Source organism: Amblyomma maculatum, chromosome 10, assembly GCF_055883805.1.
Source record: "Amblyomma maculatum isolate TAMU_Amacu chromosome 10, ASM5588380v1, whole genome shotgun sequence".
In the NCBI taxonomy this organism is placed as follows: domain Eukaryota; kingdom Metazoa; phylum Arthropoda; class Arachnida; order Ixodida; family Ixodidae; genus Amblyomma; species Amblyomma maculatum.
Genome location: NC_139353.1, coordinates 20440547 through 20465404, shown reverse-complemented (window position 1 = coordinate 20465404; position 24858 = coordinate 20440547). Strand labels below are relative to the sequence as shown.

At 46.9% G+C, this 24858-nt stretch overlaps 1 protein-coding gene across 3 annotated transcripts in view; it reads left to right on the top strand.

Moving 5' to 3' along the window:
* Positions 1 to 24858, top strand: part of Snap25 (Synaptosomal-associated protein 25kDa) — a 113701-nt gene that overhangs the window by 57171 nt on the left and 31672 nt on the right. Inside the window, exons 3-5 of one of the 3 annotated variants that reach the window (XM_084582140.1) lie at positions 8308 to 8356; positions 9962 to 10079; positions 23233 to 23271. In XM_084582140.1, the coding sequence (XP_084438266.1) occupies positions 8308 to 8356; positions 9962 to 10079; positions 23233 to 23271 (206 nt within the window). Of the gene's footprint in view, positions 1 to 8307; positions 8357 to 9236; positions 9286 to 9961; positions 10080 to 23232; positions 23272 to 24858 lie in introns of all 3 variants that reach the window. The other 2 variants (XM_084582139.1, XM_084582141.1) reach the window with 2 other exon arrangements.

Genomic DNA, 24858 nt, shown 5'->3' with positions numbered 1-24858 from the left:
TAGCTACTGTGGCAACCACCTTTTTAGCGGGGCGAAGACTGAATGCATCTAATTAAGACTGGTCCTTTATAATGAATCTAAGACTAGTTAACTTGGCCAACTTGGGCAGCGTGAACGTGTAGTGGAGATCAGCGGGGAAATACGTGACTGATACCCCACAGCAGTAGCGCTGAATTCATCGTTGAATGAATGTTCGTCAGCCTGCCAACGTTTGCGAACTGGCACATGCCTCAATTCAGTGACCGGATTAAGAAAACTTGCTATTTCCTTGAAACGAGCGCTGAACGGCGGAATAGCCAGCAACTTCGAAGTATATTCCAATCAAAGCGATACCCTGAGGTAAAATCGCAAAATTTTCTTCAGACCATTCCTATGCTGCAAAAAAGAAGAAAAATTCCTGCTTTTTTTTTAGCCTCCTGTATCGTTCCTTAGAGAGAACTTTGGGATAAAATATGGCTATTTTACTGGCCTTTTCCAATCATTGTTCCTCTGTGTATGTTTTATTGGAAAGCTGGCGAACATTTGCTTGAGTGTTGTTTACGTGCTTGTGTGCCTTTATTTCTTACCCCGCGTATCCGCGCTTCACTTCGACAGTCGGTCTCGTAGTGATGGTGGATATATCTCACCGCATCAACTCGCAGCTTCTCAGCGAATCATTGCCCCGTTGGAATCCCGCCTCTGACGTGGCGAGTTCACGATGTGGGCCTAATGCCCACTTTGAACGCCCAGTGTGCGAAGGCTCATTTTAAAGCATCCTCTCGTTGAAAAACTTTTGGGAGCCCTGTGCAGACTGATGCGTGCGTATGTTGCCCAGCGTAATTTATGCGGGCTCGCTAAATCGATTCTGAAGTGGGCGTGCATAAGGGTCTGTGAGGTTGCGAAGACGCTTTAACATGTTTCGAACTGGATTAAGCTTGTTAAGATTATACGTTAGAACAATGTAGACAGGTGCCTTCAGGTACTCTTTGCGATAGTGTGGATGTTGTTTGCCTCTCTGTCACGGTGTCGCAAGTGTCAAATGTGTTTCTGTTTATTCTTCGTGTGTGTTACAACAACCTGTTGGCAAACATAGACGGGCAAAGCGCTCTGACTGCATGGAACAGAAGGTTCGGGAATGAGCTCCGCTATGAGATAATAACTTTCACCTACTGCCCATTATCCTTGCATTTGTTGTGAATTGTGGTTGTAGACACTTGTGCCGCAATTAAAATAGGCCGTAACCATAACTAGATAGATGCTGTGAGCTAGCCGAGCTGGCGCATCATACTTTGGTACAGCGACGGAAACTTTGCGCTTTATCTCTTTTTTTTTTTTTTATCGCTTAGGATGACGCTCTTTTACGCAATTTTACAGACGCACGCTAGCAGGTTCTAGGAAATTCTAACTAAGCAATCAGAGAAATTTCAGTCGACAGGCCCTATCTATGGCTCGCTGCGTTGACGGGACGTTTCGTGCCTCGGCACAGGACAGCCTTTTTTCATATCTTGTTCACGGCCGTTAAAACTGACCGAATCAGAACAGCGATATACGAGTTCATGTTTACACCTCAGGCCAAGACGTAGTGTGTGTCTCGTGTGGTAGACTTTTTCTGGTTTCCCTATACCTGTTTTTGGCGGCCGGTCTTGAAGTGTGGAGCAGAGACCGCGCGACAGTATGTACGGCTTCGGTAGTTGTGCAGTGCGCCGAGAAACGCAAGAGCGAGAAAGCAAGCCTGTAGTGTTATCGTGTTAGCAGTCGCCTCGGTTTCTTCTCCGCAATACACTGGATGGCGCGGCAGTTCGTTGAACCTCTAGTCGCGAACCGAGGCCGCACGTTAGGAGGCCCAACTCCGGGGCACTTCTATATGCTTTTGGTTTTGTTGCAGGTTGTGTGTCTCGTTTCTCGAGATAATGGTCGTCAGTCGGCGTTACAAGCCTCTTTGCAAAAGTCATGCATACGTTGAGTGACTAAAAAGGCAGTTGCAAGCGATAACTCCATTCAACAGATGACTGAAACGACCGCAAGCAAACTTGTCCTATTTTATATTATTATTATTATTATTATTATTATTATTATTATTATTATTATTATTATTATTATTATTATTATTATTATTATTATTATTATTATTATTATTATTATTATTATTATTATTATTATTATTATTATTATTATTACGCAGCGCAAATGTCACTGTCAATATATTAGTTGTGACGTCACAAAAATAGAGGTTTGCCGTTCGGATTCTCCCGCATTTAGGCCAAGTATTTGGACACATTGAGTACTTCTGCGCTGCGACAAAGAAGGCCGCGTGACCTTGATGGTTTTGCATTGAACATTGAATTATTAGGAGCAACCGGAGTTTTAAGTTTTGATCAGTTGCGCGGTTTCGATTGCTCTTTTAATGAAGACGCAACCCTGTATTGCCAGCCTTCGCGGTTTTCTTTGGAGAGAGGCTGCGACAGCTGCGACAGACGTCGGGCCTAATTGCCACCGACAAAAACGGTGTCGAATTTTTCGCCCCAGATACGAGAAAAAAAAATGCAAATGAGAGATGAATGAGCCAGTGTTTTCCTTTTGTTTTTCTCTCTATTTGGGAGGGTTTTTTTTTTTTTTTTTTGCGAAGGCGTACTAGAGGGCGTTCTAAAAACTTTCGCACAATCAGTATTTATAGCACGGCCTCCCGTAATTGCCACCCTTCCAGCCTGCTCCACACTTCAGCCTCAGCCTATTGAGTACATTTTTTCTCGGAATTACATTGCCAGCGTCGATGCGCTGTACTCCATTAGCATTTAAATTGGTTAATATTCGGCGCCCTTCTGGGGCTCATTTCATGGAGAACAATTCTCTCGAAACCCGGGCAGGCATTGACCCAGAGCTTTCGGCCTTCGCACTGCTCTCTTCTGTACGATTTCTCTAATGTCTCGATGGTTCTTGAGTCCCTCTTTTTGCCACTCTCCGCATTTACTTTTTACTCCACCATCTCCCTGTTCTAATATAAAACGGAGGCTTAATGTACCAGAACGGAAATAAAGGTCAGGCGAAGTCGGTCGGGGAAAAAAAAAAGCAAGAGAAAACACAACTTACATGCTCGTCCAACCGTTTGTCGTTCTCTAATTCAATAAGGCGGCCATTTCTTATGAGCTTCATTCCTGTATGCATTTTTATTTTTTTTTACTGTTCATGCAGTTTCACCTCGCTACACTGAGAGAGCCGCGTGCTGTTTTTGTTTGTTTGCTTTTTCAGCTCAGAAGAAAAATAAAATTGACGTGTCGGTGGCTCTGTTAATGGATGCCTTCTCCTTTAACGGGCCATTACCGTCGCCTCAGTCAAGTTTTAACACAAAGACAAACCTTTCTTCCCGAATGTGGGTTGTGAGAGAGTAAGGATTAAAAAAAAAAAAAAAAGAAAAGAAAGCTGCGGCTGTAGTTTATGGCGAGAGGTTTACAACAGTCCCCATCCTGCGGCGAAGAGAACCGCAGGTTTCCGTCGCTGCGCCATCTTGAAAAGCGGCCGGCCGCTTTCCCGGGCAGTTTTTATTTTTATTTTATTTGTTCTTTTGGTCGGCCACAGGCGCTGCCACTACATTGCTCGCGCACGTCTGTGACGCGACCGCATTTCGGGTTTCCCGTCGTCTGCTTCTGCGGCATTTCCGTTTCCGGTCCCAGCGCGAGGGCGCCTGTTTATTCCTTTTGTTCATTCCGTTGCGCACACGTCTGTTGCCGAAATCCCGCCATCATGCTGTTTTCAAGTTACACTTGGAACCGTTTGGGTTCAGCTTTATTTGAGTTTTACTATCGAGCCATAACAGGACGCCCCCGGAAAGAAAGGTTCACTGGCGGACGATAGTTACCTATTCAAATTGTGGCCTGTAAATGTTTCTGTTGAATTATGTCGCATTTTCTCTTTTCGTTGGCTTTCAAGTGCCTGCAAAAGCTTCTTCTTACGTTTCGTGAGAAACTTCCAGATTGGTTAGACTCGCCCGTGTTCTTTTTTTTTTTTTTTTTTTTTCCAGCAGGGAGTGGGAAATTTTCAGACTCCTCCTCATAGGGTTTTACGTCTATTCTTTTGTTTGTTCGGTCGCACCACCAACAGTTTCAATTCGAGTCGACAGGCCATCGTCTCAAATTTGTGCTACGTTCACAATGGAACGTGCCGCTGCCTCTGGGAGCTGTCTTTAGCATATTCGATTTCTGGAGAAATGTGACAAGCGTCGCATATAGCCTCGTTCCCGATTTTCTTGCCGTTCCAAATAGAACCCAGGAGCTCAGTATTTTTCTCTAGCTTTCATAATTCGCGGGTCTAGCTCAGCTGCGAAAACGACTAAGTTGTATAACTTGTATTATTTTCTTAAATTTTCTAGGATGTGACGTCGCACTCCAGTGAGTTTTCCCCGGCTTATGTAGTTGGAAAGAGAAGCCAGAGTTGTCAGCCCGCAGGTCTCTGCAGAGAGGTTCTTGACAATGCTCTTCGCAAGATGCGCTTGAAAAGGAAGGGGGGGGGGGGGGGGGGGGATAGGTCATATTCCGAAAGTGGTTTTGCATAGATTCATACTTTTGTTTTCTTTCAATATTCGCGAAAATTATACTTGCAGAAAATCGGCTCGCGACCCTTGGTGCCTGTTAAGATCAGCGTCCCAAACCCGAGTCGTGTGAAACATATGAAGAAAACGTTCGGAGCTGGCGGAGGTGGAAAAAAACAAAAACATTTTTGCATAGTCAAGTCAGGTTGGCGAGTTATAGGGAAGGTCTAATTAGGTTAGTTAGGGGGCGTCGCAGGAGTTCGCGCGCGAGCTATTTGGGGCAGGTCTCCCTCCTCTTGAATAATTATGCACAAGACTTACCCTCAAGTCCCCTTCATGATTTCTTTAGCGAACATCCGTCCTGAAAAGTGACGTTAAAGCGTTGGGTGGTCGCACCTGGTGCAGCGTAGGCCCTTGCGTGTCCCCAAAGGAGTCTAGGCCCTTCACCCGCGGAAACTGGGCCTTTAGGTTTCTCCTCAAACAGGTTGGCAGAGGCTGTACCGTAAGCCCATGGGGATAGCGCCGACACCCGCACGTGCGTATGCTGCTTCACTATGCAAATGCCGCGGGCGGGACACTTTCTCCTCATCGTTTTCCCGCGCGGAGCTGTGGCGCTCGCGGAGGTAGTGTTCACTGGTCCGTGTAGGGACGCGGGGCGCGCTTCGCGAAGCGCGTTTCTTTTTCTTTCTTTTTCTTTCTCCTTCTTCTTGGGTCGCCGCAAGATTTAATAAGCCCGCTCACTCGTGCGGATTTTTTTTCTGTTCCCTTTTTCTTGCTTTTACTTTTCTTTAACTAAATACTGTGGCTGTCTCCCGTCCTTATGAAGACTTGTCAGGTATGTTCCGAGTAGTGCTTTCCCCTGCGGCACCGCGCGCTACAGGAAAGGTGTCCACATTGCGAATATCTCAGCGCACCGGTCCTAAAACTTTGGCGACAATGTGGTGGAGCTTAGTTTGTCGGGTCCTTTTTTTTTTTTTTTCTTGTAGTTGTTCTCCAAGGCCTTGACTGATGTAGCTTCTATTTTCTATTCTATTCTATTTAATTCTGTTCTAATCTGTTGTTCCATTCTATTCTCGTTCCGCTGCTACCACACGAGAAATGCGCGTGACCCGAACGCCATTTTGCTTTCTTCGGCGCTTAACGCTTTGTTTTACCCACCATTTTTGCTTTCGCTCCATTTTTTTTTTCTGGAATTCTGAAAAAAATAACTTCATCGCAGGTGCGGATCAAAAAAATAAAATGCGTCGTAAATTTTGCCCGCCGGCCCTTTCCTTTTAAACTTGGTAGAATTTATCGCCGAGTGCGCCGTCATGCACGTCTTGTGTGCACGGATGTGTGGGTAGCCACGTGTTTCACCGCTCCGAATCTCCCATTCTTCCCAGTTCCTTGCAGTGTGATGGTAGGGCTAACGAGAGCACATGTGAATAGAGCGTATCTGCGTGAAACTGCGCCGTTATTTTAGCGGAGAATAGACTGGAAATTGTGTTTCGTCTTTCTCTGCTTTTTGTTCTTTCGGTGAAAATATGCGTTCCGCTCTATGGCTCTTCTTAAAACCGGCAAGAGTAGCGCTGTCCGGGAGTGCTTTAATGTGTTCTTTTTTTTTTTTTTTTTTTTTTCGATATGTCCGTGTAAGGCGCGGAGCCAGTGAAGCGTTCACGACAGGAGTTCCTTTTAGCCCGCGCGCAATTTACGATCACCATGTTTGCACACGTGGAGCGCACGACGCGTCGTCTTCGCTCGGAAAGCGACGGCCGCAGCTTCACGCCGACAAATCTTCGTTTCCGCTAGACGGTTTTGCGCAAATTAATGACTGTCCCTTCCTTTCCTCTTGCGGCTCTTCCGTCGCCATTGAGCTGCTTGTCTAGGGAACGCTCGTTTCTCCACTTCATCGTTCTTTTGCTACCCGGTTTGTCTCGGGTAGTTGTAGCTCTTATTTCGCACCAAATAAATTGACTGCTCGACGGCCGAGGTCTGGAATTATGATAAATGCGAATATGACATGTTAGTGTCGAGAGGATTTGTAGTGCAGCTGATTATACCTGGCGCTGAATAGCATCGGAAGGACAGGCTGCTTTTTTTTTCTTTTTCCTTTTGTTGTTACGCTCTGAATTCTATTTTCCGTGAGGTGGTTAAGCTCTGCACCCTGTGACGTTGTTGGTTTGTTTTTACAAGGTTGTTACAATGTTTCTTTCTTTCTTTAAATGCGCAGCAGTGTCAGCAGGTTTCTTTGGCTGAGTCTCGTCAGTATATGACTGTGTCTGCAGTGCTTGTTGGCGGCTCAGTCGGGCAAGGATCGAAAAGCAGAGAGCTGTATCCGCCTTTTTCACAAGGCCGTTCTGCGCATGCGCGAGTCTCTCCTGGTTGAAAACAAACCAGCAGCCCCAGCTGCGCATGCGCAGTTCTTGGCCTCCGCAATCGTCGCAGCCGCAGCTAATCTCGGAGGCCATGTGTAGTTAATATTCGTGGCAGGCGTGTGCGATAGATGGCGTTAGCTGTCAAGAACACACACCGTCATTTCGCTGCCGCCAAGGACGTTTTCAACCACTAGCAGACGAATTTTCAACCACTCCCAGAGGGCGCCACATTTTTTGAAAAAGGCGGATTCCGATTCTTACTGTCTTGTTTTCTTGCTTTTAAACTTTGCCAAACGTGCTGTTCAGCGGTAACCTAACCGTTCGGCGAGGAAGCGTTCCTAGTTCTGCTAGGAAAACGCAAATTGGGGAAATCGTCGCTGATACTGACTTTTAAGGGGGGAGGGGGGGGGGGGAGGTGATTACGCACGTCTTGGTCACATACCGGGCCTATTCCCGAGCCTTCTGTTCCAAGAGCGCATAATTTCAAGTTTCCTTTCAGTGTACCAAGTGCCCCGTCGTACGCTTTCGCGTGGACTTGGTCCTCACTGTGCGAAGTGTGTAATTTTGTTCAGTGCGGTTTATGTACCAGTGTTTATGTGCCACATTATCCGGCGTGTTAGCGTTAACCACAAAGGACCGTCTTTCAGGACTCTTCACCTAGTCAGGCGTATAGCTCATTGAAGTGTGTATGTGGAGGATGCTTCATGATGTGCGTCGAAGGTTTTGATGTAATATCTATTGAATGTGTTCTGACTAGTTTGAATTCAGTAAGAGCAAGCGTCCTGCTTATTAGTTCGCTTTGCTCTGTAGGCTGCAGGTGTGATATGGAAGTGTGGTTTACGAGGCTGAGAGGCAATTAAACCTGGGCGCCGATATTAGAACAGCGCCATGAAAATGCTTTTCAGCAGCCTCGTGCTTGGGAAATTCTCCAGTTTTGTGCCGAAGTTTGAGCACCTTTAAGTGGTGTTTGGTGTGCTGTATTTATCGCTGTTAAGGACCATGTGCATGAAACTTGCCTTGCCAAGGAGGCGATAGTTTTTTACTGTAAACCGCACGTACCAAAGGGGCCACAGGTGACTTGAAGATATAACAATCGCACCTTACAAACGTCCGCCTTTGCTGCTTTCGGCGCAATTTTTGATCGAAAAGCAGGCTTAGCCAACCCACCCATTTTTTTCTGCAATTACCACAACCATTTTACCGTTACGACCGGAATTTACAATTTACCGTGATATTTCGGGGGCTCCACATTGACGGCTCTTGGTAACTTGCTTCCTAATCATCTCTGTTCCCTCTGTGTGGCGTCATTAGTGGTGCCTCTGTACGCGTGCCTGCAGTAATCCTGTGTAAACTTGTCGACTTTTTTCCCTTCGCTCCTACCCTCTCTTTACCGACCTTCGTTCCCTTTCCCCGCCTGCGATTGGCTGAATCGCTGCTCTTCCCCCCTCTCAGAGCAAGGAAGCAGGAATACGAACTTTAGTTGCGCTCGACGAACAAGGAGGTAAGAACGGATTCTTTACGTCACGCTCTCGCCGGCGTGACGTCACGATATCGTTTTCGGTGTGCACGCATCTGCACTCCACCCCATCCGACCCCACCACGGTCTTTGGTTGTGTCTTGTAGTGCTTTGTGTTTCCCTGGTTGCCCTGAGTTTCGCACCGTTCTTTGTATATTTTCGTTTGCGTACTCTCGCTGTTCTCTCTCAATTTTTGCTATTTTCTGCATTTGGCACGTTTAGAACCACAGGAATGTGCAAGCGTATACTTTTGACTTGCTCTTTTTTTTTTTTTTTTGCTATTTTAGCCATACATTAAATTCTCATAAGAAAATGGGTATCGCCTTTTTTCTAATTTTTTTTCCCGTTTTGCTCTTTTTTTCCTTTACATGTTTTCGTTCTTCCTGACGACTTGGTTCCGACGCTTTGCCCATGCCCTGCACCTACGCTGCGTCCTCCCCTGCACCGGGTCTGCACCGCTGCCTGCGAACACGAATGCACGCACACCTCGTTGGCATTCGCCGTCTGTTTCGTTTGTTCTTTATTATTTCAAAATGTTCTTATTTGCGAACACCCTTTTGTTCGTGACTTCTGTTTGATTTGGCCCACGCACCGGCGGGGAAACTTGTGTGGTACTTGCTGCTTTGGTTGCGCGGTTGTTTTTGCTGCAACGCGCGTAAACGGCCGCTGCACTGCTATTCTTTGTATTTCAATTTCCGGTCTGAAAACTTGTTGCGGCGGTGCGAAAAAAAAAAAAAAAACAATGCTGCTACTTCGACATTATGAAAAACGCGCTAAACCGCGCTAAACCGCGCAATTTTCGGCGTGATTTACGGTTCTGTTGCGGTGGTCACCGGTGGCCACAACCCGGCTTTCGGCAAGCTAGGCTCAGGATGCTGGCGTCAAAACAATCGTGGAACTCGACAAACAAGGCGGTAAGCATCTTGCAGTGAAGGCGCATGGAATGACACGTCGGAGTAGCTTAGCATTTCGCGGTTTTCACGGGCGTCTTTCGCTCCTCTGCACTTGGAATAAGTCGCATAGACGCACTGTACGCTTGCATGAGCGACCGCGGTATTAATGTTCAATTCGAATGATGCTTTATCACATTTTGAAGACTCGAGCTTTTCCTGCATCGTGTAACTTTAGCTTGAGAAATAGGTCTCATTATATAGTTTTCTTTCTAGATCAGTAAAACGAAAAGGAGGAATAATACAGTAGAACGTTGAGCTAGTTGGTCTTCAGACATGATGAAACATGCAGCTTCTATGCATTGTCGTCTATTCAGCTGCCTGTTTCACCATGTCGGAAAGAATGGTTTGAAGGCTTCATTTCTTATTGACTGGTTACCTATAAATTTGCCAGAAGAGAATTAGAAGCCTTGGCGCTAATCTGCAGGGTCATGAAGCGTAAAACTATCCCGCTTAACTACGCCGAGCCATGCAAGTTAGTGTTGGCTCTTTGTGATCGAAGGCTGATTGTTTAGACCGCTGGCATTTTGCACTGTGCTAGCTTTATTTGCATGGGCGTCACGCTCAACGCGTGTCGTGCCACATTAGACCGCAAGCGTGTAACGCCTTCCTCGCGGGACCTCGTGGCGCCGCTGTGCAGAGCAACTGGATCGAATCGAAGAGGACATGGACAAGATCAACGCCGACATGAAAGAGGCCGAGAAGAATCTCACGGGAATGGAAAAGTGCTGCGGCATCTGCGTTTGCCCCTGCCAGAAGTGAGTTCTTCTTTTTTCTTTTCTTTTTTTTTTTTTTGTCACGCTTAGGTGTTTTCGATTGCCTGATTCGTGCTGTTCGCCTCTTCATTCGCGGTTAGGATGCAGTGGGATCTACCTTTCTTTATATCTTTCTTGCGACCTCTCATTTGTACGGAGTGGTGTTGAAAATTTATCCGCGGGAGACACGCCTCAAAGCGCCGACAGTGTCTGATGACGTTGGGATGACGTCATAAAAAAAAAAGTTCAATTGTGATAGGTTGCTTTCTCGCGTAGCAATGCCGCTCAATGAGAAGACTTGTACAGAGCCTGGAAATTCAAAAAACGATGCGGGGTTCGTTAAACTTGCTTTCGGGTGGCCGAAATAGTTTTCGGAAGGCAGAAATTGCAAGAAAAAAAAAAAGAGCTTACTAATTTGCTTGCCAGTTAAAGCATCTAATTTATAACCGAAGCTTTTCCTTCAGTTTTAGATCCCGAATTATACAGCCCTCGTTGCCGCGCCTGTTGAAAGCCAAGAAATAAAGGCTTTTTCGTGATTTTGGTCGAGGCAAAATTTTCGTAGGGAGCTGTACAAAGCGCGTCATATGCATCACCGGACGGCACTAGCGCGTGCTTCCTCAATGAATGGAGTTGGAAGACAACGGAAAGGCTGCGTCGACTTCGTCTTCGGCTTGAACGGCCGCACTGACGCCCTCGGTCGCTGTCCACTCTTTGCGGCGTGTTACCCGCTATGAACTACCTCGCAAACTGGCATTTGCCTCGCTAACCCCTCTCGCCGAAAGAGTCTGTACTTTCTTTTTTGCTAGATATTTACGTGCAGTAGCTCAGTTTCGGCGGAAGCAGCCTTACTTTCGGTGCCCTCACCAGCGCGAAAAATTCAGGTTCAGGAGTATATGGTCGCGGAACGCCGGCTTTGCCAAGATCTGTTGAGCTGCTCGCATTGACGTCGTTCTGCGAATGCTGGTTTGTATCCCCATTGGGGAATGTCCTAATGCGTAGGTGGCTGGAGGGATGTTTGAGGAATGTTCTTTTCGAAATTTGCTTTCACGCTTCTCGAAAGCGTACACCGGCACATGCTATTCGGGTTTCGGCCACTGAGACTGAACTATGTTCGCTTCCAGCGATATTCTTGCCATTCGCTTGGAAAACCTTTTTAAGTCGCATTCGCCCGACAGTGGGCCAATGACTGAATGCACGGCCATTTATGCTTTAAATGTGACCTCAAAATGAACCGCGGGGGGTGTTTTACTTATATACTTAGATTTCTCTTTGATGCGGAGTCAGCCGCTTTAGCGGTTTCTTTTTATGCATAGAAATTCCTGGATTATCATTTCACCCCTACTCTTCGGTTCGCGATTTACCGCTTGAAAGGACGATCTCGCCGAGAAAATAAGCATACATTTGGCGCGGGAGGCTTTATCAGCGGAATTTTTCTGTTCAGCTGGGCCCGAGACTCAGCGTTTCAAAAAAAAAAAAAAAAAAAAAGAAAAGAAAAAGAGGAGTAAATGAAAACGTATCCCTCTCTGTACTCGGTGCCTTTCGCTTTCATTCTTAAGCAAACATTAAACATTTGGGATCGCATTTACGGGGGGAGGGGTCGTGACTCCTTAAGAGGCCCGCCGATAGCGAAGTTCGGCGTCAGGGTTTCTTCATTCCTCCAGGCCTAGCTGCAAAAAGTCGTTCAAACGCCGATTCGTGCCACCAGCGGCTGGGTCGCCGTTGGCAGTATTTCTCGCAGTTACTGTTTGCCTCCGACGCAGCGTGCAATGCAAATCAGGAGGACGTCGGGCGGACTATTTTTGCGTAACTTGCTTGCACGTGGCGTCTCTCTCACCCGAATGTTTGCTCTCGATAAGCGAGAAAATGTGCGCAAAATGTCTCCGTTCCGCCTCGTCGCCTCGGGGATACTCTTGCCCTATATCTCTGTAGCATAGATGACGCCGATCGAGAAAAAAGAAAATACGGTAAGAAGAACATAATCGCAGAAGCAGGCAGCTTGGCCCCGCGCTCTGCTTACCCAAACATTTTTAAAAGGCCCCACAAAGGCTGTAGTTTGTGTAAGACTTCGAAATGGTTCTCTCTCATATGCGCGTCGTTGGAATCGCACGTTACGCCGGTCGTGACCTTTAACCTTTTCGAGATCACATTTCTTTTTTGCTTCCTAATAATGTCTTCGATATTTTCAGCGCGTGCCCTAGGTCACTCCCCATTTCTCGACTTTCGTCGTAGTACCCATTCTTTGCATATTGTTTGCTGTAGAAGCATTGCGCATATTTTTATATTTTTTTTTTTAAGTCAGGGGAGGGAGGGGGGAGGTTTATGATGCAGGGGCTTGTTTTAAGTTGCTGTGAGCCTTATTTCTTTTTTGCGTTTTGTTTTTGTGTGTACAACGCGAGCTAGTGACCTCTGTGTGATGAATTAAGTGCCCGGTCGTTTTCATTCTTTTTTAACGGAGCCTGTTCGATCGCGTTCTTAACAGCCTAGCCAGCCTGTACAGTTAATTGATCTCGCAAAGGCATTGATTACTGTATATGTTTCTAAATTGTGAAAAGCAATATAGAGGTTGTCACCTGCAAACTGTGTCAATCCAGTAGTTAGTAATGTGGTATGTTCATTATCATTCTTGTGCGTTCATGATTGATTGGTTGACAATCGTATGCCTTCGTAAGTGCGTCTACAGCAGGTACTTAAATGGCTAAATATTATTGGCAGCATTGCAATAAATCGTGGCACCTCAGTTAGCACTTTGTATTACTACAGCAGGCCCCAATGCACAGAGCAGCACTAGCGTTGCTCAGTGGAGAGTTTTTCTCTTTGATTCTTTTTGTATTATTTGCTGTGCTTGTATTTCTCTGTTCTTCCTTTGCAGTGCCTGGTATGCCAATTTCTCTTATTACTTTTAAATTTAAAGTTGACTTTCTGTTTTATTCCTTCGGTTGCAAACATTCTTCATTTTGTTTTGATTGTGTATTGTTTTCAGTGCCACTAATTTATACTCCTTGTTTCTTTTTCTTTTTTTCTTCACGTTCCCCCTTTCCCCTTTCTTTTCCAACTCTTTCGATTTCCTAACTTTGAACATTTTCCACAAACCCGCCTCCGCAACCTCACAATGCACGTTTAAATGCTTGTTTAAAACGACGCGATCATTTCGTTAAATTTAATTGCCTAACGATCCCTGGCTCATTCCTCTTATCTCCCTTATATCGTGTCCACGGTTCCGAATGCACTCGTTGTAGCCCTATCGATGCGTACGTTTCTCTTTGCTCATTTAAGTATATGCCTTAAAAACAGTGCAAACAACACGAAAAGCTTGTCGAAACAGAGCGCTGATGGCTTGAACTTGTTTCATGATATCGCCGCAAGCACGCAGGATCGGGCTGGCGTAAATTTTTGGCTCGTGAATTTTGTCACTGACTTTCCTCCCTTCTTGCATCGTTTGTTTGTTTGTTTGTTTTTTTTTTTTTTTTTGGGGGGGGGGAGAACTCGGCTTCCCGGTATTTGACCTTTGAAGTTGTTTTTTTTTTTTTTCGCTCTCTGTATCGAAGCCTGGATTACGATTTAGGGATCTCATCCCTCCCAACCCTCCATCCCGCGCACCGTGTCCCCAGCGGATAAGGCCCATTCGCGGCCTCGAGCTGTACAGATCAGCAGTCGGCGCAGTCTCGTCTTGCAAATTTTATGCGCAATTAACGAGCTCCGTCCTGATTAGATCCTCTCGCTGTGTAGCGCATGGCCGCGTCTGTGGCCGTATTTGTGCTGCGGACAGGATAACCTGCGGCTTACGCTCCGAATGGTTTGGATTTGGGGGTTGTAAAAACTCCCTCCTTATCCCTACGCGGGTCTGCAGTTTCGGAGTCAACAGTCTGCCATGTTCGCATGCGCTTCATTTGGAAATGTTTTTTTTTTTTTTTTTCCCCTTGTACGTCGAGTCGGCGGTGTTCCCTCTTAAGAATTGTGTATCGTTGTCTGTACGCTGTGATTTTTTTTTTCTTTTCCACTCGGACTTTGTCGTACTCTCTCAGACATGCTAACTTGAGCTGGCTCATTTAAATTATTCCCTGATGGAAGGTTGCGTTCCTATTCCTACATCTTTCAGCGTATCCGCATTGCTTGTGTTTTGGGCTTGTCGCTCTATTATTTATCTTGGTTGTTTTTAAAACTTTCCCCCTTTTTTTGCGTTTCCCTTTCCCGCGTATTCATTTATCAGCGGGCGTCTGTGCTTGAGTGATCTTTCGTACCGGTTGGCTTGAATATTTTAATTTGGTTCGTATCGCCTACTTAATGCTGGAGTGTCAGTCTCGCTGGATATATCTGCATCTTCCCGAATCGCTTCTGTTCTCTCGGTGCTTTTTTCGGTGGATTCTTCGCATCTAGCTCAGTCCCCGTTATTCGCCTGTCGTTCGTTCGATTCTATCGGACCCAGTTTATCCTTTTTTTTTTTTTTTTTTATTGCTATCTGTCTTTCATCCCCCGTGCGAAAGTAAGGATGACGGCACTTTCTTCATTACACTCTCTCATTGTTTGTAGCCGCGCGGAAATTTGTTGTTTTTTTGTTTTGTTTTGTTATGTTTGTTTTTTGTGTTGCAAATGCCAGCTAGAGCTTGGTTGCTTTCTATTATTTCTTCTTTCTTTTCGGCCCTTGGCAATCGCCCGATCGAAGCTCTTGTCTGCAATTAAACGCCCACGCTTCTCTCTCGTGCCTCGTCCCCTGTATTAGCAGATTCCGGCGAGCGTCACTGTTTCTGTTGCTAATGAAGAAGGGGGAGGAGGAGAATGGGGACGTTCTGTAGGCAACCTTAGCTGCAACGCTACATGATGAGCGCCACGCTCTCTTAAAGCGTTATGTGAAGCTGCCTCTTTTATGCTTGCTTTCCTGTCCTGGCCGTGTTGTTTCCCGAAAACCCTTTTCCCCGGGGCGTCATTATAGAGCGGCATTTTGTTGTTCCCTTTCTTTGCACCCGTGACGATTCGGTGTTCGCCTCCTCCCTTTGGGTGTTTCCAATTAGGCCTGCTTACCGCTGTCGCGAAGCGTCTCCCCGCGGGCGTTTTTTGGCGCCGCTGTTCGTAGGTCTCCCGAGTTTTGCTGCTAAGTGCTGTTTTTGTTCTCGGATCGTGGGCCCGGATGTTGCTAGTTTGGTTGCCGGGCACCCTTTGATTTTCTATTCGTGCAGCCTCGCGTGACCTGGTATGTTTCCAGCTGTTGTCGTCGGCCTCCCCACTTTTCCTTTTTTTTTATTATTTTTTTTTTTCAGCGCGCTGTTGTAGATTTTTGCACTCTTGCCTCCTTATTTGTCCTGAAGGCTCACACGGGAAAGAAGGCGGAGGAAGAGCAGGGCTGTAGACGGGAACGCGGCACAGAAGCATCGATCACAACGCGTGTAGTCAAAGAGAGATAGAAATGATTGCCCAGTTATCGAAATTTCCATCGAAAGCAAGGATGTCCGCCTTTCTATAAGCGTTTACAGCTGCGAGGCCTTTGGACGTTTTCTTTTTCACGAGACGGCGGCTTTTCGTCCGAAGTGTAAGTTTCTTTTTTTTTTTTCTCTCTCTCTCTCTCTCTCTCTTTGGCATTACCGGGTTCTTGCTTCGCATTCTGTGGCCGGGTCGGTATCTTTGTTTGTCCGTGTAGCACGTTCCTCTCGCTTATCTTTTCGCAATTATTACCGACGAAAGAGCTCAAATCATCCCCCAGAGGTCGTGTGGCGTGAGTTCAGTACACATCTGGCTGCGTGCAAGCCTCAGTGGAAACTGACTTTCGCGCCCTCGCGGTTTGCCTTCCGTTGCGCCCTTATCTTCCCAAAGCTGCTAGTTCCTCTCGATGTTCCCGCCGATAGCAGCCTACCATCCGTCGAATCGCAGCAGTGGATGCTAAGGCTTATTTGTTCACCTGTTTTTCGTACAGTTATTTCCTTTCCACGCGTTCGACCATTGGGGCTGCAGCCAGCGTGTACGTGACCGACAGCTCTCTCGAGAGAGTTTGAAGTTCAATGAATTATGGGCCCCCGTTCGAGTGGGTGCACTAATGAGTCTGGAGAGCTTGATGTCGCACTGTGCACGCTCTATCATTTGCTGGTTAGTGATCGCCCGTGAACGGATTTAAGAGGCCCTTGGGGCTTCAACAGCTGAGTTCGCCTTCTGTGGCGTACAGCGTCCGGGTTGGATAACTTTTTGGAAAAATTGCGTACATTGCGCAGAAGAGAAGAAAGGGCAGTGGGGTATTTCTACGCAGAGCTCCAGGGAACAGCTTTTCAAGGCACCTGACATCGGTCAAGGTTATCGTCCGCCTAGTTGAACTGTACAACGTCGAGCAAAGGTCCCCGGGCTACGCGATCTGCTTTTGAGCGCTGTGGTCGGTTGCACATCGCGCTTGGAAAGCTGAAGGCCTTGAGGCATCAGTTTGAACGGGGTCTTTTTTATGAACCAGTGCGGGTGTTTGTGAAGCAGTGGTGTGTTGTCACTGTCTGACTGCATAGCTCAGAAGGGAATCTCGTGGGCTGGTAAATTTGCGCGACACACAACAGCGATGTTTGCGTGCTGTTCAAACGCGATTATAGCTCACGAATGTTCTTTTTTATTATTATTGTTATTGTTCTGCATTTTTTTATTGTTGTTATTATCGCCTGCATAGGAAAAAATATAATCCCGTTCAGCATACCGTTAATTCTTGGGCGGCGAACATATACGCTTACGCTTTCTTTCGTTTTCGTTGCTTGTAGACTCTTGTCGGCGAGCCGCATGATTATTTTCTCAAGCCCGTAATTAATTTTGCGTTTATCGGTTCACTATTGCCCACTCGTATACGTAGGACGCAGTTGTTTTGCCAACTGTGAAGTAGAAGTCCGTGACGCCGTCAGAACCGGTGCTTCATGCGTTGTAACGGGCGCTGCGTGAAAAAGTACGTGGAAGAAGAAACAGGAGAGCTAACACGCGCTCGCAGGCCCCAAAAAGGTACATGAGAATAATGGGAAACACTATTGTATGCAATTAATGGTAACCAGTTGTATCTTATATGTTCCTGACCTTTTCTTTTTTTTTTATGCTGCAGCGGCCTTAGCGCACCGATGACACCGAAATAAATGAAAAAAAAAATTGAATAATTAAAAAGCCTGCCACAATCTCCTTGTGTCCAGCCAGAGTCCACGTCGAAGCTAAGAGATTCCGATTCTAAAGGCGGTCTTTGTTGCAGGGTCTCTCGCACTTTCGGGGCCTTCGTTTTGTTGTTGTTTGTTTGTTTGTTTGCGTTTCCTTTAACGACAGAGCCAGTCCGGCCTCGGCCCTGGTATCGCATTTCTCCCCCTGACCCGCAAACACCCCGACCTAGAGGCCGCGAAAGCCACTTCGCTGGCAATTAGGGTGGCTCCCGCCTGGCGTCGCCCTTCGTTAGTTCTTCCGCTGCCCACAGCCGTGGCGCGAGCGCACGCTAGCAACGGAACATTACGCCAGGGCAGCAGCAGCGCTTGTTCCACGCACCACAGGGGAGGAACAAGTCTGAGAGCGCTTTCCGGCGCGCACTCTCGGGCTCCCTGTTGGGCCACATAGAAATATTGTCGGCCTTCGAACGACCCGTGCGTAGACGTTTGGACATGTTGGTTTTGCTGTATTGTCGCAAGCGGGGCGGACTCGTGGGCCTGCAGGCAGATAACACACCAATAGCGACGTCTTTCAGTGTCCGGATTCCTCCTTGCGAGGATTTAACGTCTCCCACTGGACAAGTAATAAACACGGCAGGGGCAGACTAGCTGCTGTAGCGTCCTTCGCTTATACCGAAGATGTAAGGTTCGATCCCAAAGGTTTCGAAAGCAGATTTATCTCTGTCCTTGATGATTGTCTTGGGTGAAATTTTGGGGGGAGTCTGTCTATGTCAACCACACCGCTTAGACCAAGAGCACCTTAGCCCAATGCATACGTCGCCAGAGCTTCCCCTTCTGTATTAGAATCGAACGGTCATCATAATGAATAAGCTGGTTTTATGTTAATAGCCGATACCTGTCTGATTATTTTTTTTCTCTATGGAAAGAAATTTGTTTATTCAGAGTCGATGCTTGCCATGCGCGTCCTGTCTCTCTACTGTCCTTCGAGCTTGTATAACTTTTATTTTCCAAGAATGTGCTCGCTAAAATAATACCTCCTGTGGTTTGGATCGTCTAGTCGCAGTTCATAGCAAGCAGTATCGGGGGAACTGCCACCACCACCACTGCTATGCAGCAGGTTGCGAGGTGTACGTCAGCAGTACGCCTTTGTGATATTAGTTACAAGAAAAGTGTCGGTTAGAATAGCATGTGTGCAATACGGCCGCCCCTGTTAGAGGGAACAGCGACCAGAGCTTACTGCGCATTGCACGGAATTATCCGATGTCGTAGTATGATAAACACTGCCCGAAGGCCGCAGCATCGCCGGCTTCGTCTCGCGCTTTAAGCCCGCATTGTCTGGCTTCGTTATTCCTCCGGTGATTATCTCATCGCGCGCGGGAAGAGTTGGGGGAGAGACAAGCGTTCTCTTTATGTCGGCTGGCCGGCACAGTGTTCTTGTTTCGGCCTTCATTCCGGCCATCTTTCGAGGCTACAAACGAGAGAGAGAGAGTGAGAGAATTCCTGACGCCAGTTGGTGTGGCATGACATTCACCGCGTGCGTTGTTTAGCCAGCATTGAGGAGTCGCATTCCATGGCTGTTGGGCTCGGGCTCTCGCAACGAGACACAGTTGTTGTGCATGCGTGAGTGTTCAACCACGCGTTGTCTACGGCTGGCTTACGTGATGGCAAGGCTGTAGAGAGAGAGAGAGAGCTCCTAACGAGCGCGCTAATGACGTCCGTTGGAAGCTATGCGGCTAGCTGAGTCCCGTTGAACTTTGCTGTTCTGAATCGTAATCTTGGTTCGCATTTCTATTTAGCCGTGGCAGTTTTCGAGGCAGCGGCAAACAGCTGCTCCGGCGTTTGACAGGTTGGTGGGATCGTTCAGCGAACCGTGAGGGTGTTTACCTTGCTAATTCTTAGTCGTCGCTTTCGTCTCAAGTTGTTACGAATAGCACAGCTACTTATTCCGTGCTCAAATTAATTCACGTCGTGTAATGGTTCCTCATTCCTGGTCACTCTCCCTCTCCGTAAAGTCAAGGGACTTATACATCGCGCATTGGGATTTTTCTCCTACTTTTCGAATTTCTTGTTTCGGCAGACCCCCATCGCTTGTTTCTTTTGTTTCCCTGGTATCCTTGAAGATGACACTCAGTCGTTAATCTGAACGAAATGCTCTTACAAAGCCACACAAACCATGGTGTCGTGAGATATTTACTTGAACACCTCGAGACGAAACGACTTCCCCACCCTCCGCATTCTGTTTCTAAGAAAATCATGTGGAGAACTTTAACGGGTGCTCGAAGGTTTGTTCGACGTTTTTTTTTTTTTTTTTTCTTCTTCTTTTTATGTACGATAGTGTTTGCATTTCTTCTTGCCCCTGCGCACTTTCTGTAACGAGCGTATACAATAAGCGTTTCAAGAGAAGGAAATTGCAGGACTACTAAACCTCCGCTACAGCCATCGGTCAAAGTTTTCGTGTTACTCCGACGAGAATACGCTAGTAGATGCGCGTTCATCGTCCGTGCCTTTCGGGCGCGATTTTTCCCCCACTTGTGCACGGTTTGTTCGTTCATTCCGCCCGCCCCGTTAACCGGACCTTCTCTTGTGTGCGTCGTCCGCTGACGTATGACATCTGCCGGGTCGATTGGTTGATCAATCACGCCGAAGTCTGCGATAAGAGCCTGCACTCTTGGCTCCGTCAGCGTTCCTCGATCGGGGATATTGGCCGCCCGAACGAAAGGCAAATCGAGAAAGCCTCTTCGCTAGAGACGGCCCGCCGCCTTTTCCTGTCCTGGGGGCTCTTTGGTTGAGTTCGACTGAGAAAACGGACTCTTCTCCATTCGCGCATTTCCGTGCGATGTCTTCTTGGGTTCTCGCGATGGGTGGCGGATTCATCTTGCGCCTCCAGGCGCTTATCGGTGCGTCGTCAAGCAGCAACAACCTCAAGGCGTCTTCTTTCTTACGGGAACTGGTGTTCTGAACAAACCTCTTTCCCTCCACCTCATCTCTCCTTGGCTAGTCCTTTCCTGGGCGCCTGCTTACCAGACTTATTGAACGCTCTCCATCGGCCACCGTGAGCGAGCTGGCCCGATGAATACCGCAAGGCTCTATAAGCGACGCAGGTATAGTTTTGTGGAGCGAATTCGCAATGTAAAATCACGAGCACACCAAACACAAATAAAAACATGCCCGAGCAAGCACTGTTTTCTGGTCGCTCCAGAGAAGAAACTCCAAACCAAGACAATGCCATTGTCGGACCAGTTTTCCAGGTTCTTACGAGGATGACCCTAATCGATGCCTCCTCCGCTAGAAACGAAACCAAGGGAGAACACAGACCGAGTTGGGCTTGAATTGCTTCCATAATCATAAGGGCCGCAAAAGGGCTGTCGAGCGCGGAGGCAGTGGGAGCGAAGAGGGACTGGCGGGATGCGCGAATAGTTAGTCGAGCGAAAACCATCTTCAACGAGTCCGCTGTTGTGTGCGCTTCCTCTTTGGACAGTTGTGTCTGAGGTCATTTGCGTGGGACGTCGTACAGAAGTTAGTGCTCAGTAGTCGGAAACGTAACCAACACAAGCAGCGCGCGTCTTTTTGTCACCCCCCTCTCCCTCGAATTGGGAGTTTTGTCTGACAATCACCCACCGTCTCCGTCGTCCTCTTAATGGGCTCGCTTTCCCTCTAATGGGAGGAAACGCTCCGCCGCTAGCACTGTCGGAAAGGAGTGTTCCATTTCGTGACGGGTCGTGATCGCACGACTTCCTGACTCTCTTTCTTTCTTTCTTTCTTTCTTTCTTTCTTTCTTTCTTTCTTTCTTTCTTTCTTTCTTTCTTTCTTTCTTTCTTTCTTTCTTTCTTTCTTTCTTTCTTTCTTTCTTCCTGGTGCCCATTCTTTCTGGAACCGCCCATTCTTTCTTTCTTTCTTTCTTTCTTTCTTTCTTTCTTTCTTTCTTTCTTTCTTTCTTTCTTTCTTTCTTTCTTTCTTTCTTTCTTTCTTTCTTTCTTTCTTTCTTTCTTTTTCTTTCTTTCTTTCTTTCTTTCTTTCCGTTAGTTTTCTTGTAGTGCATTTCCTTATATCTTTTGTTTTCTTCTTCTTCGTTGTCTCTCCACTTTTATTCGAGTTACAGTACCATTCTTCGGCAGATTGCGTTCTAGTGGTTCGTGCGTTTGTGCCGTCACGTCCTAGACACGTAGGTTTCCGGTTCGACTTTCCGTCCTTGAATTGCGTCGACTTTGTTGCTGAAATTGTCTATTTGACGAGCATTAGTTCGTGAACTTCATTACCACTGAGGTTTCTTTTTCGTATGATCAGCTGCCATCAGTTTTTTGTGCTCGTAGTTTTTGCTAATTGTCGGACAAAACTAAACGTCCCGTTGTGTCCACGCAAGGTCATGGTAACCCACTGTTAAAAAGAGATGGCATTTCTTGCTGCGTACCTCAACCTTTGACGCTGTCAGCGATATATTCTCTCTTTTACCAGCGTACCTTGGCAGAGGAAGTTTGGCAACCAAACTACATTAAGTGGCTTGTGTGTTCATTTTCTCTTCGGGGGTCGCTCTTTCTTTGGTCACCTTTTCGGTTTCCAGTCGTTCGTAGCTTATCTCCTTTTTTTGTCTTTGTGTGCCTGTTGCGTCGGTTTGTACTTAATGGCCCGTTCTTAAAAGTCCAGCAGCGACTCCTTTTCGCGCTTTCGGCTTTCTTTGTTGTAAATTCCAAGCACAAGTCCACGGCCTCTTTCTTAAGGACAGTAGAGGATTCTCGGTATGACCCGATGTGCAGTACGCTGCTCGTCAGTGCCCACAAGTGTATCAAGTAGCTTTTCCGCTCGCCAGTACTGGTGATAACTATATATCGCCCAAATAACATGAAACCTGACCTACTTGCTTGCCAGCGTGACTAATGACCTCCCATCGAAAGGGCCTCTCTGGTTCGGAACGATTCAGACTGTAGCCTCTTTTCTGTACTAACACTTAGGAAGCGAGGTTGAGGAGAAAGACCTCGCTGTGATGTGCCTCTGTAGCCATCGTGCCCGTCAGCAGAACCCATGCCGTTCCTGTACAAAGCCAACCCTACCTACAGCCGAGACAAGTGGCTAGTAACACTCGAAGTTAAGTCTCTCTTATGAAGACTTATTATGCAAACGTTGGTATGGTGAGTATGGGAACTTTGTCTTTTGGAACCGCCCGCGTCATTCTGTGGACCCCTCGTTACATGATTTGGGTCTTGTGTGTGCCATGTTTTCGTGCCTCTTTCTTTAACAACGTTTTCTGGTAGTCTGTTACATGGGTATTTCTGTCTGGCAACTTGGGTTAACGCTTGGATGTGGTGCTGCTTTTTGCATTTTCGGACTGCCGTTGACATGGGTTGTCTTGTGGTACGTCTGTCCTCCACTTAACTGTCCGGTGGAAGTTTCCTCCTAGTATTGCTTGCATTAACGGTGGCCCTTTATTCATTCAACTGTGCATTTAGTCTGTATTGTATAGCGTTTTCTGCTTAGAAACAGTAGCTTTCTCCGGCTTTTCCTGTGTGAAAGCAGAGAAGTTCCCGGTGTTCATCACTCATGAAGCTATTTTAGATGTTTAGGAATAGCCGCCAACGCACCTCTGCGTTTCTTGCCATGCCTTGCCACTTTCCGGCGGATATCGATCTTGCCGGCAGCTTTTCCGCATCGTAAGTCTCTATGTGGGAAAGCATCCTTGCCGGCGTTGCTTAGTTTGACAAAGGCAGAGTTAAACGACGACACTAACGTTGCGCCTAAACGTTTATGTCGTCTTTTAACTTTTTCTGTGTAAGTTCAAGCAGCGCACGTATTTTTGTAAGCACTATTTAGTTTCCCCCTTTGAACTGATGTTTTCTAAATTGCACGTTAGCAATCCTCGTTACAGTGCACTCTGTCTGCTGTCTAAGCTCCTCTCTCGTCCTTTTACATTACCATCTTTCTCACTGTCCGGTTCTCCCTCTCTCTTTCTGAGCTCTCTCTTTCTCCATCGTTGCTGTATATCTTGCTTTTAGTTCTCAAATTGCTTTGGTGTCCCCGAATGTTTTAACATATTTCTTTGCAGCGTCTCTTTTTACCTGTTTTTCTACTTTCAGGGTGTTGGTTAGGGCCGAAGAAGTGGCTCTGACGCTCACGTAAATGTCCCGTATTGCGTATTCGCCGGGAAAGTGCGTCTCTTTGTGTGTGTGTCGTGTGCGCCTTCTTATCTTGGCTACTGTCATGTTTGCCTCTTTACCTTAGCCCCTTGTGAGATAACGGGACGCATACAGTCTAGCTCAGAAGTCTTCAGATCACATGGCTCGCCTTTTAAATGTAAAGCCAAAGGACCTTAGAAGTTGGTTTTGTTAGTTTATGGGGTTTAACGTCTGAAAGCGACTCGACTATGAGGGATGCCGTAGCCATTGTCTCTGGAAGCTCTGACCACCTGGGGTTCTTTAAAGTGCACTGACTTCGCGCGGCACACGGCGCCTTGCTTACCGCTTTCATTGAAAAGCGGCCGTCGCCACCGGGACTTGATCCCGCGTCTTTGTGTTCAGCGGTCGTGCGCCGTAACCACTGAGCGAACGGGGCAGGGCTAGGTCTTGAAGTGTAAACACGATGTTTGTCCCCAGCCTCAAGATATTAGTTATAGTTCGTTCGAAAGTTTTAAGTGGCGAAGTCGGAGTGCAAAGTGGCTCCTGTACACGTTTAAAGGTCAGCCATGCGGCTTGAAGACTTTCGACCAAGACTCTATATCTCGTTGTCCCACTTAGCTGGTCTGTTTGGCTGAGTGCTGGTGGAGGTAGGATGTCTCTCATGTTGCATTTGCGTCTCGTTGGTGGTTGGGTTTTGCACCTCGCTATGCATTTTGCTTTGCGCAAGCTTCCATTACTTGCACATGATTTCCGTGTGTCGTTTTCTCGTAGAGAAAACCTGTTTTGCCTTCTTACGTGTACCACTGTTTTGAATTTTTTTAGCCGCACTTTGATAACCATTTTTTTTTTTCTTACATGGTTAAGGACCATTCTCTTGTCTGTCTTCTTCTCTCTACTCGATGTTCCCTTGGGAACAAAAGTCTCCTAGACTCCCTGAGCGTTGACCTTAGCCAGCAGCTCTGTCATCTCCCGGTCGCTGGAGTCTACCCTTGTAGTCGCTCCAGTCGAGAAGGCTCTGGTCTAGACTGTTGTAAAATGGCAGTTGTGCCCCCAGGTCATTTTTCCCTCGTCTTGGAGACTTTTGTCCCCGATCTTACATGCTAGTGATTGTTAGCTTTTTTTTTTCTTTTTTTTTTTTTTTGGTGACGGAAACTAATTTCATTCTCTAAATTGCACAGTTGTTTCGTTCTTCCAGGTAGTAAGAGAAGCAACTGACAGAGCTACGAGATGGGTTAAATAGTTATTTAGGTGACCGTAGTATTATATCTTGTTTCAACTTTACCGTCCGTACTAAATAGTAATAAAGGCATAGTAACCGAATTAGTGAGAGCTATCTAGACGAGGTTTTATTGGTTGTGAAGCCGTCTTCGTATCAGTATAGTCCCTGTGGTGAAAACCACCGATGCGTAGCTGAACTCCAAGTTGCATCAAGCTAGCAAGTAAAACGCATCATTTCTCCCCTTGTGTTAATTTGAAACGGGCCTCCTGATTTAGTTTTGTTGTAGTTTTACATTCTGCACGTTCACTGGAGGATAGCCTATTCGTACTGAGGCCACACCACTGTTATAGCCGCCAATGCACCTCTGC